Below are 12,561 nucleotides of genomic sequence, written 5' to 3' on the forward strand. Positions count from 1 at the left end.
ATGGCAGGCCAGGCAGTACAGTACAGTGGACCTCTCATCCCATGGGAGAGAACCCAGGATGTTTATTATGTAGTATTGTATAGTCTCTGCAGCAGTAACAGAGAAAGTTAAAGGTAAGCGGTGGAGAAGTAAAATCTAGAGTTTCTAATATAATCCTTCTCACTTTTCTTTTAAAAAAAAAATAATAATAAGAGATAGGGTCTCACCATGTTGCCCAGGCTAGTCTCTATCGAACTCCTGGGACCAAGTGGTCCTCTCGCCTCAGCCTCCCAAAGTACTGGGATTATAGGCATGAGCCACTGTGCCTGGCCAAGCTCACTCTTCTTAAAGGTCTGCTAATAAGAGGGTTTCCACTTTTTGAAACAAATTCATGATTACCTAAAATGAAGCTAGGTTATGAAGTATATATAAATATGCAGCCCAGTAGGCTGGGTGCGGTGGCTCACACCTGTAATCTCAGCACTTTGGGAGGTTGAGGCAGGCAGATCACTTGAGGTCAGGAGTTTCAGACCAGCCTGGCCAACACGGTGAGACCACATCTCTACAAAAAATACAAAAATTAGCTGGGTGTGGTGGCCTGTATGCACCCATAGTACCAGCTACTTGGGAGGCAGAGGCAGGAGAATCACTTGAAGCCAGGAGGCAGAGGTTTCAGTGAGCTGAAATTGTGTCACTGCACTCCAGCCTGGGCAGTGGAGTGAGACTGTCTCAAAATATATATACATATTTGCAGCCCAATAAAGACACTTAGATAAAACTATTGGGTTTATTCCTTGAAAACTAGGGCTTGTGTAACTAGATCTGGCTCATAAAAAGCAAAGTTATTTACATATGTTTTAAGGTAAAATTGCTTCTGATAAATGTCAAAGAGGAAGTTTAGGTCTTTCTCCTGGCAGAAAGCCAGAGAGTAAGTGCTGAATATGACTCAGAATGATGTTAGGTAACAAGGACTTTGAGGTAAGTGGCTGAAGTCCTCTGTGGAATCAGCCAACTCTTGCAGGATTGTGTGGTATCAGTCACCTGCAAACACTTCGGCATTTGCCAGCCCAACTCTGATCATTCTTCTTCTTTCAAGGTATCTCAGCGTTTGAGTCAGCCAGGAGTAGCAATAGGTTTGGCTTGGACTCCCTTAGGTGGAGAAATCATGTTCGTGGAGGCGAGTCGAATGGATGGCGAGGGCCAGTTAACTCTGACCGGCCAGCTCGGGGACGTGATGAAGGAGTCCGCCCACCTCGCTATCAGCTGGCTGCGCAGCAACGCAAAGAAGTACCAGCTGACTAACGGTAGGAGCCTGCACCCGGCCAGGCAGGCATGACCCAGGAGGCGACTCTATTCCATGGCGGAGACTGGCGTGAGCTCGAGACTGCTAGTTACGCATCTAGCGAAGTACACACCGTTGCTTTTGAACCCCTGTGGAAATTCTAGTTCCCATTTCAGGACTATTTGACTAGTGCCTGAACTAGAAACTAATTCAAAAGGTTTATTTTGTTTTAATCCGACTTAGAGTGGAACTATTCTTCTAGACCCTCACTCAAATTGTACTCTCCACTAATATTTTGAAGAATTCATTTACCCTAAATATTCATTTTTGTTTGTGACTTTTTTTTTTAGGAGAAAAAGAAAACAGGTTTAATTTTTCTACATTAAAGTCCTTTTTTCCTTTTTAAAGCTTTTGGAAGTTTTGATCTTCTTGACAACACAGACATCCATCTGCACTTCCCAGCTGGAGCTGTCACAAAAGATGGACCATCTGCTGGAGTTACCATAGTAACCTGTCTCGCCTCACTTTTTAGTGGGCGGCTGGTACGTTCAGATGTAGCCATGACTGGAGAAATTACACTGAGAGGTCTTGTTCTTCCAGTAAGTATGAAAAAACCAATTTATATGGTTTTTTTTATTTAATTTTTAAATTAATATTATCTTTAAATAGGGGTTTTGCCTTCTATGAAAACCTTGGTTTTAAGTATATATTAAATTTTTATACCTGTAACTAATTCATATTTTAAAATTTTGATCAAATAAAAACTGACAGTTTTTCACATTTTCCCTTCTTTTTTTTTTTTTTAAATAGGTTTCACTCTGTTGCCCAGGCTGGAGTGCAGTGGTGTGACTGTGTAGCTCACTATAGCCTCCAACTCCTGGGCTCAAGCGATCCTCCTGTCTGTCTCCCAAATAGTTGGGACTATAGGAGCATGCCACCATGCTCAGCTAATTTATTTTATTTTGTATAGAGACAGGGTCTCTCTGTGTTGTCCAGGCTTGTCTCAAACTCCAGGCCTCATGCAGTTCTCTCATCTCCACCTCCCAAAGTGCTGGGATTACAGGCGTGAGCCCCCGCATTCAGCCCATGTTTTCCATTCTAAGAAGATTTGCTAAGGGAAAAAATATTAGTGTGGTCATCAGAAATACCGGCAGTTCACATGAAAATTTGAGGCCTTGTTCTACTTGACAAATGGTTAAAGATATAGCACGTGTGCAAAATAGGATAGTAGCTGTTTTTAAGCTTTAAGCCCATTTCTTAAATTTGAAGTTTCTTTGAGACCTCCTCTCCCCCTGCAGAAAACTTTGCTAGTATAGAATGGAAACTCTAATAAAGATTAACCATATCTAATGACTACATTTTGAAAAGGTTCTATACATGTGGGGTCTTGAGGCTCCAGATCCTAAACTGCTTATAAAAATATTGTGATAAAATGTACAGAACTTAAGAAGTATTTAGATTTTAAGTTATTAGTTGCCAGTATTAGTCTACAATAGAATAGACAACAATTTAGTCTGCAACAAGATAAAAAGGAAATAGTCTTTTTTTTCCTATTGAGATGGAGTCTGGCTCTGTTGCCCAGGCTGGAATACAGTGGCACAATCTTGGCTCACTGCAACCTCTGCCTCCCAAGTTAAAGTGATTCTTCTGCCTCAGTCTCTCAACTAGCTGGGATTACAAGCGTGCGCCACCACGCCCGGATACTTTTTTCTATTTTTAGAACCTCTGTAGAACAAATGGGTTTTCTACTTGGTCCCCTCTCAGAGCAAATTGTAGCCCAAGTAAAGGCTTCCACAGCCTCAGGAGAGGAGAGCCACAGCGGCCTGGAGTACACCTTCAGCTCCAGACTATTACAAGAGGCAGGACGGAAAGCAGCAGCACTTGAAGGAAAGGCCTGCGAAGGCTGGAGAAAACCTCTGGAGAACAGAGGACAAGACGGGGCTTTGAGATTTAAAAGTGGTCAGAGAATTATTCAGGAAAAAAACTACAGTGAAAAACAATTTGTTCTAACAATTGTTAGAACTCCAACATCTAAAAGGAGTTCTAACAGGAAGATGAAATGGAACAAATTATCCAAGAAATAATCGAACATTTCCTAAAAGTTAGGCATCTTCAGATCGAAAGGACCATTACTAACGAGGAAAAACATTTCATCCTCTTGACTTTTCAGATCACTGAGGGTAAAGTGGCCTCAGCACTGACACTGGATGTGCAGTACCTTCAAAACTATGGGCTGGGCGCAGCGACTGATGTGTGTAATCCCAGCACTTTGGGAGGCTAAACAGGAGGATAGCTTAAGTCCAGGAGTTCAAGACCAGCCTGGGAAATATAGTGAGACTTCATCTCTACAAAAAATTGTTTTAAAAATAGTTATGAGGCTGGGTGTGGTGGCTCACGCCTGTAACTCCAACACTTCGGGAGGCCAGGGTGGGTGGATCACTTGAGGTCAGGAGTTTGAGATCAGTCTGGCCAACATGGTGAAACCCTGTCTCTACTAAAAATACAAAAAATTATCCAGATGTGGTGGCGCATGCCTGTAATCCCAGCTACTCGGGAGGCTGAGGCAGGAGAATCGCTTGAACCTGGGAGGCAGAAGTTGCAGTGAGCCAAGATCGTGCCACTGCACTCTAGCTTGGGTGACAGAGTGAGACTGTCTCAAAAAAAAAAAAAAAAAAAAATAGTAACGAAAGCTGTGAGGGAAAATGTTTTAAATCTAGTCTTGTATACATGGCCTTACTATCAATCAAGTGTGAAAGTAAAATATTTTCAAATATGCAAGGCATCAGTTCATCTTACACTCTTTTGAAGAGGGTATTTTGAAGGAGTACTTCAGCAGCATGAAGAAAACCTTGAAAGAAGATGCCAGTGGGGCAGGAAGGCCTGTAGCAACCAGTCTTAATTGGAACACATGCTCAGAGGGCTCCCAGAGGGCTGTCTCCAGGGCTTGCATGTGCTGGGTGCTGTGACTGAGAGCAGTATTTGTGAGCAATTGCTGCGCAACACATTACCCCAAAGCAAGAATACTTCATACTCTCCATGTTTCTGTGGGCTAGGAATTAAGGAGAGGCTGAGCTGGGTTCCTGTGGCCCAGGGTCTCTGGGCTTACAGTTTAGGTTCCAGCCAGGCCACAGTCACATGAGGCCTGACAGGCTGGAGAAGTTGCTTCCATGGTGGTTGACTCATGTAACTGGCAAATTGGTCTTGTTTGGTGGCAGGAGGCCCCAGTTCCTCACCTGATGGGCCTGCCCATAGGCTGCTTGAGTGACCTCAGACATGATGACTGGCCACCTCCAGGGCAGGTGATCAAGAGAGATCCAGGCAGCAGCTCTCATTTTGTGTGACTCAGCCGTGGAGATCATACAGCATCACTCCCACCACACTCTGTTTCTTACCAAGTCACAAAGCCTGGCCCACATTCAAGCCGGGGGACCATTGTAGACGTGTTTGAAAGCCACCATAGGAGTCTAGTTTGGGGGTATGTTTTCTTCATTAACCAGCACGAAAGTCCTGGCTTTAAACCTGTAGAGAGGGAAGTAACCCCAGCCTGCAGGAGCGGCGCTCATGCATGGTCAGAATCACGTGCTGCTTTTTCAGATCAACCTAAAGACAGGACAGTTGTGATGACACCTGGAATGCCAATGTTTACTTTGACAGTATTTCTAAAAAGAATCATTGACAGAAGGGGAACTCATACCTATGAACAATTTAAAATCCACCCCCCCATCAGAGTCTTTAACACCAATGGAAACATTTTAAAAAGGTCACTGCTTACCAACCTTTTCCTGGCTTTCCTTGCTCATACTGTAACAAAACGGAAGATGATTTGGATGTTTTAAAATAGTAGTAAATTCAGTGAAAGCAAGCTGGGTCAGGATTTCTTTCAGCTTCAGGATGATCATTAACCCTAAAAACCTTTTTCTCTCCTTACAGGTGGGTGGAATTAAAGACAAAGTGCTGGCGGCACACAGAGCGGGACTGAAGCAAGTCATTATTCCTCGGAGAAATGAAAAAGACCTTGAGGGAATCCCAGGCAATGTACGACAGGATTTAAGTTTTGTCACAGCAAGCTGCCTGGATGAGGTTCTTAATGCAGCTTTTGATGGTGGCTTTACTGTCAAGACCAGACCTGGTCTGTTAAATAGCAAACTGTAGGCCCAAATCTCAACTTTTTAGAATTTTAAGTTATGAAGTGCTCAAAGGTACTGACACGGTTGATTTTATTCACACCATTAGGGGTATGCAAGATGTCCCTGTTTCGTGGCCATAATCACAACAGTAATAAACCAAGTAGTGGCTAGTGTTTAGTATAGAAACATAAGATGTTGATTTAGTAAACTGATAAAAATCGAATTCTTGTCTTGTTTTAGTGGGATCCTTACTGTCCCTGGAAAGATACAGCATAGTGGTTCTCAGCACAGTCTCCAGAACAGAAGCATCTGTAGTACCTGATAACTTGTTAGAAATGTACATTCTCAGGCTCCACAGCAGGCCGCCTGAATCAGATCCTGGGAGGTGGGGGCAGAAATCTGTTTTAAGAAGCCTTTCAGGTAATTCTGCTGCACAGTCAAGGAACCACTGGTATAGACCATTACTTAATGGATTTACCTGTAGAGTTTATTGGATCCTGAAACCAATCACTTAGAACTGGGCAAAGATGAAAGTATAGCCAACTATTCTTGACTATATATATATTCAAGTGGACTGGGTGTGATGGCTCACACCTGTAATTCCAGCACTATGGGAGGTCGAGGCAGGCAGATCACTGAACCCAAGAGTTCAAGACCATCCTGGCCAATGGCGAAACTCTGTCTCTACAAAAAATAAATTATACAGGCGTGGTGGCATGTGCCTGTAATCCCAGCTACTCAGGAAGCCGAAGCACAAGAATTGCCTGAACCCAGGAGGTGGAGATTGCACTGAGCTGGGATCACGCCATTGCACTTCAGCCTGGCTGACAGAGCAAGACTCTGTCTCTAAAAAAGAAAAGACTCAAGTGGACCCTATGAAGAAGCTTACACATCCCAACAGAAGCCCCTTCTTATGCTGAGGGAAGCAGCCCTCAGAACATGATAGCTTGTATCCAGCAGAGTGGCACATGCTGGCACACCTCACAGAAGCACCTTGGCCCTGGATGCCTGCAACCTCAGAAGAATGCAGCTCCCGGAGGGAGGCAGCCATCCATCTGGGATGGTCCTAAGCATGGAATCGTAACTCCTGATTCCGTCTCCTATTTCTTGCTTGGCTACGCCAGTTCCCAATCTGATGTCCATGCCCATGTGCTCCTGCTGGGACTCAATCCAGGCTGTGTATGACTGTGAAGTCAGGATCATCTGCTTACTGGCTGTGTGAACTTTTTGTATCTTGGTTTTCCTCATCCATGAAATCCAAGTAATGCTACCTAATTGTTACTGTGAAGATTTAAGTTCAAATGCAATGTGAAATAATATTAAGCAATTTCTAGTTATTATTCTAGCTAGTAATGGACTTCAGAATCTTATATTACACAATATAAGAATATATATGTAAAGACATTTTGGAATTTCCTGGATGAGAAGGAAGTCTGGGCTGGGCATGGTGGCCCACGCCTGTAACCCCAGCACTTTGGGAAGTCGAGGCGAGTGGATCACTTAAGCTCAGGATTTCAAGACCAGCCTGGGCAACATGGCAAAACCCCATTTCTACAAAAAATACAAAAATTAGCTGGGCATGTTGGCACCCACCTGTAGTCTAGCTACTTGAGGCTGAGGTGGGAGGATCAGGGAGGTCAAGGCTGCAGTGAGCCAAGATCACGCCACTGTACTCCAGCATGAGACAGAATGAGACCCTGTCTCAAAAAAAAAAAAAGATTTGGCCAAAATACTGTGATAAAATAGCAGACCTGCTGATAAAGTTTATCTGAATGCATTCTGAGGGGAAAAGTCCAGACCTAGGACTAGTTATGGCAGTTGAAGAGAAAGAACATCGGGACGTTTGAAAATATGCCATTGACTCTTATCAACTACTGTAATTTTATTATTTCCAATGTCATCTAAAAGGGGACTAGAACAAACTGTGAATTCACTTTCAGCAACCAGAGGGAGCTAATCCACACTAACATCGCTCTGCCCTGTTCCACCCAGCAGGGACAACAAAGGACGTTTTTAGTATCACTTGGGGTTCTCAGTATTATTCCTTTAGTCCTGACACAGGCAGCCTTGCACTTGTCTGTAGCAGCAGGAGGGCACTTGCTTTAAGCATATCTTTTGAAAGGCGCCCATTGAGAGAATAATGCATTTTCCCCTTGCTGTATATGACATGGAACATGCTAGCTTTTTTTTTTTTTTCTTTCGGGGTGGGAGGTTAGTTGTTTGAAGTCTAAGCTCTTCCTTTTTCACCTGTTTTATTTGGTGGGGGGGGGGGCCAAAATATAAAATCTACTGTTTCAACCATTTTTAAGCATATAATTCAGGGGTATCAGTTACTGGGTGTGTCCACTGTCTACATTTTTTTTTTTTAAACAGTCTCATTCTGTCACCCAGGCTGGAGTGCAGTGGCATGATCTCGGCTCGCTACAACCTCTGCCTCTCCAGTTCAAGCGATTCTCGTGCCTTAGCCTCCCAAGTAGCTGGGACTATAGGTGTGTGCCACCACGCCCGGCTAATTTTTGTATTTTTTTAGTAGAGACAGGGTTTCACCATGTTGGCCAGGCTGGTCTCAAACTCCCGACCTCAAGTGACCCACCTACCTCGGCCTCCCAAAATGCTGGGATTACAGGCGCGAGCCACCGCACCCGGCTTACATGCATTTTTTTATCACCACAAACTGAAACTCTGTACCTACTGAAAAAGAGTTCCAAATTCCACCCTCACCCCAGACCCTGGTAACCACTACTTCACTTTCTCTCTGAATTTGCCTTCATATGAATGGGATCAAACAAGAGTTGCCCTTTTGTGACTGGCATTCTTACTTAGCAAGCCATCAGCTGCTCGAATAGTCACTGGGGCAACTACTTTTCGCCCAGTGTCCTCCAGAAAAGAAAGATCTGGAGGGTCAGGCCACTGTTTTTCTTCAAAATAATGAGGAGGGGGCAGATGGGTAGGGATGAACCTCTTCCTCCTTTGCCACTTTAGCTCAAAGGAACTCCCATCTTTTTATTACTTGCAAGTTAGCTTTCTGTTTCACATTTCTGCCTTGTAGAACCATGACCTATCAAGGTGTTTTGTCAAAAAATACTTTCCCTGGGAAAAAGCCATGTGGTAGCAAATACCATAACTTTTTATGGCCAAATAATACGCCATTATATCCATAGACTGCATTTGGTTTACCACTCATCTGCTGATTGTTTCCTCCTCTTGGCTGTTACGAATAATGCTATGAACATAGGTGTACACATCTCTCTTGAAGTCCCTTAGGTCCTTTAGAGATACATATCCAGGAGCGGAATTGCTAGATCACATATGCTGAAGTCTGAATGTCTCTCCACCAAATTCGTATGTTGAAGCAACCACCAATGTGTTACTAAGAGGTGAGGCTTTAGGGGGTGATTATGTCATGAGAGCTCCACCCTCATTAATGGATTTAGTGCCTTTATAAAGGGGCTCAAGAGAACCAATTACCTCCTTTTTGCCCTTCGATTCCCTTCCACCATACGATGACACAGCAACAGGCCCCATCCTAGAAGCTGAGACTGGGTCCTCAACAGATACCAGTCTGCCAGCATGTTGATCGTGGACTTCTCAGTCTTCAGAACTATGAGAAATAAATTTCTTTTAAATTACCCAGCCTCAGGTATTCTGTTATGGTTAACACAGATGACTAAGACAACAGGATAATTGTTTAACTTTTTGAGAACTGCCAAACTTTTCCACTGCAGCTGCACCATTTGACATTCCCGCCAGCAATGCACAAATGTTCCAGTTTCTCCACATCCTTGCCAACACTAATTTTCTGGGTTTTTTATAATAGCCCTCCAAATGGCTGTTCTATGTCCCTAATGACTAGTGATGTTGATCATCTTTTTCTAGCACTCATTTTTAAGATGTTACCCAAAGACCCCTTGTATCACAATAATTATGCTGGATTTTTTATTGAAAATTATTAACTCTAGGAATTTTAGTTCACTAGACCTAGGGATGTGTGTATTTTACCAGTATTCCACGTTTTATGCATGGGTTTTTAAAACTTTTCAACTATTAAAACTAAAGCTTTAGGTGCTTTATCAAGAAATTCTACACTGTCCACTGGAGGCATCCATGTTTTTACTTGGCTCTGCCCCTTTAGTGGTCCCTCTGACCCTTACCTCAAACCATGCGTCAAGGGTAGATCCCTACTTGCTTGATTACAAATGCAAATACAGTTAAGAATGTCATCTTTGTGATTGTTCCTAAAATAGTTCACATCAGTTGAGAAATCCGTGACCGCAGTTAAAGTAATGTGATAGTGAAGTCTACCACCGTGAGCTTCCAGTACTAGGTGATTTGTCTGCATTTACAGTGACCAAAATCAACTATGTGGTCAGGTAATTCACTGCTGAGGGCTTTGGATTTTCCTTTATGAACTACTGAAATGAGGTCAACTTGACTATTACTAAGGGACATTTTGCTACAAAGAATGTTAGTTTTGCCAATTCCCTTTCCAAATCTAGAATTTACTTTAACCAGGATTTTAGATGTTAAACATCAAGTAGTTTTGGTTGTTTCAAAGAAGTAACATGTTTAAGCTCACATTATTTGAAGTACTTCAGTTCCTATCCCCATGAATATTGTATCCAGCAGCTTTAAACAGATTAGTCAGTCATTATCCAATTTGATGATTTATAGTGCAACATTAATGCTCATTTTTTTGTTTTACTAACATTTGGTGGATCCCACAATGAAAACTGCACTTAAAAAAAAAAAAAACGCTGAAAGAGGAAGGAAATATCAAGAGTCTGAATAGACAACAGGCAAATCTGGTGAATGGTCACCGAGATGTTTTAAATGTTACCAACAAAAGGACTTCTAAAACAATTTTAGGAAAAGCTTTATTTGCCATAAAAATTCATTTCTTTGGAACATACTAACTATAGTTTGTACTTAATGAACTAAAGAATAGTTATTCAATGTGTTTAACATTTTGGGATCTAATAAAATCTTTTGTATTAAGTAATAAGTTCAACTGTAACACTGTCAGCACATTTCTAGGCAATACGAACTCTTGAGGCTAAATTTTCATCCTGACATGACAGTGCAAGCCTGTCAAAATGTGACCCCAAAACCAGGTGTCCTTTCACTCCATTGTATCTGTAAACCTGTTATGCTTTTCAGAATTTAGAAAGGCCTAAGAAAAGTACATCTATGATAATAAAGTATATTTTCTTTGTCAAATTTCTAGAGCTATGTAAGGATAGCAAAAATATTTGGTTCAGCAAGACATTGGGGCATTGTGCCAGGCATAATAAGCACTTTATAGCACATCTAGCCTTCCTCATTCCCTTACACAGTGGACACCATACCCATTTACGGAGGAGGGACCAGGCAGAGATGGTATTTAAATAAAAACCGGTAGATATAGGGTCAGAAGTCAACCCAGGCATTTAGAATCTACAGCCCACACTGTTTGCCACCAAATCTTAGTAGATGCTTGATAAGGAATTTTGTTTGGATGGTGCCATTTTTAGATAAATGTACATTTCTTTTGGTAAATTCAGGTTAGGATCATAAGCAGTAAAGTACCAAATAATCCTTTGTGTTTTGAACATGCACACTGGATGAGTGGGGAGGGGAATGACCAAGCTTCAAAACCCGAGTCTCTGTAACACCAAATGACCACAGTCCTGCATGGTAGTTCATACGCACTATTCACCCTGTCGAATTCCGACATTACTTTTATGTCCATTCTAATGCAGCAGTCACAGACTGACCCCCCCCCCCCCCCCCCCCCCCCGGTATGCTGAATTTGATCCACTGTTTTCTTAATTTGGATTACTTACCAATTCTTCCAATCAGGAGTGTGAATGAAATAGAATTCTACCATTAGGAGAATCACTGCAGATGTTCCTGAATATGAAGAGCTTTTGGGGGTTGGAGGCGGCACACTATTATTTTCGTGAGCTAAGCTACCTACAGCCACTTATGTAAGTTTGAAGTTTGCAGAAATGTGGGTCTTAAAATCATACATATTATAATAAAAAATTGCTCACAAAGGAAAAACTATTCCCCAACAATTAACATACCAAACTGGCCCATCATTAAATAGGACAATTTCAAGTTTAAGGGCGTAAAAGCAACAGAACAAAGTTAATGAGTATCTCCCGTACCTACCCCATATACAGCCTCCTGAGAAGACATCAAAAGAAAGAAATGGAAGAAGTCTTCATTATAACAAGCAATTTCAGGACAAGAGTTATGCCTCATAAATCAAATGTGTAATGGACCACGAAATATGGCTATAGATCTTACCTCTATACACTAAGAATATGAAGACCTAAATGCAAATTGTTAATACTAAAATGTCAAGCTTATTAACTGTCAAACACAAAATGTACTACCTTAATTTGCTTAAATTAGCAAACCATGAGGTGAAAATGAAAATGGGAAACTTCACACTGCTACTGGTGTCCTCTGGAACCTCTCCAGAAAGCACTGATGAAGTATGTAAAAAATAATCCCAAGACTATACACAGAAAACATACAGATATGTTCATGGTTTATTTATAAATAACCAAAAATAAATTACCAAGTAAATATCCAACAAGAACCTAAAATTACAGTGAATCCTCATAAACAAAAATTGTTCTTCCAAGATTATTAAAGTAGTGAAACACTCAGATGAGCATGTTGTGTGATGAAAGGGCTACACAATAATACATAAAAGGGCTCCCAGTATCTTTGAAAATAAACATATGGCTGGAGTCAGGGGCTCATGCCTGTAATTCCAGCACTTCAAGAGGCCAAGGCAGGAGAATCACTTGAGCCCAAGGGGTTTGAGACCAGCCTGGGCAACACAGCGAGACCTCATCTCTACAAAAAAATTTAATTCGGCCGGGCGCGGTGGCTCAAGCCTGTAATCCCAGCACTTTGGGAGGCCGAGACCATCCTGGCTAATACGGTGAAACCCCGTCTCTACTAAAGAATACAAAAAACTAGCCAGGCGAAGAGGCGGGTGCCTGTAGTCCCAGCTACTTGGGAGGCGGAGGCAGGAGAATGGCGTGAACCTGGGAGGCGGAGCTTGCAGTGAGCTGAGATCCGGCCACTGCACTCCAGCCTGGGCGACAGAGCCAGACTCCGTCTCAAAAAAAAAAAAAAAAATTTAATTAGCCAAGCATGATGCTATAACACCTG

The 12,561-nt window shown here is 42.3% G+C and overlaps 1 protein-coding gene across 2 annotated transcripts in view; it reads left to right on the forward strand.

Moving 5' to 3' along the window:
* Positions 1-6,711, forward strand: part of LONP2 (lon peptidase 2, peroxisomal) — a 108,557-nt gene extending 101,846 nt beyond the window's left edge. For both annotated transcript variants that reach the window (XM_033218330.1, XM_033218331.1), the window contains 3 exons: positions 1,076-1,283; positions 1,670-1,860; positions 5,192-6,711. In XM_033218330.1, coding sequence (XP_033074221.1) covers positions 1,076-1,283; positions 1,670-1,860; positions 5,192-5,413 — 621 coding nt within the window. In that variant the 3' untranslated portion in view covers positions 5,414-6,711. The remainder of the gene's footprint in view (positions 1-1,075; positions 1,284-1,669; positions 1,861-5,191) is intronic.
* The last annotated feature ends 5,850 nt before the right edge of the window (positions 6,712-12,561 follow it).

The sequence above is a fragment of the Trachypithecus francoisi genome, unplaced genomic scaffold, assembly GCF_009764315.1.
Source record: "Trachypithecus francoisi isolate TF-2019V2 unplaced genomic scaffold, Tfra_2.0 Lachesis_group10, whole genome shotgun sequence".
NCBI lineage: Eukaryota > Metazoa > Chordata > Mammalia > Primates > Cercopithecidae > Trachypithecus > Trachypithecus francoisi.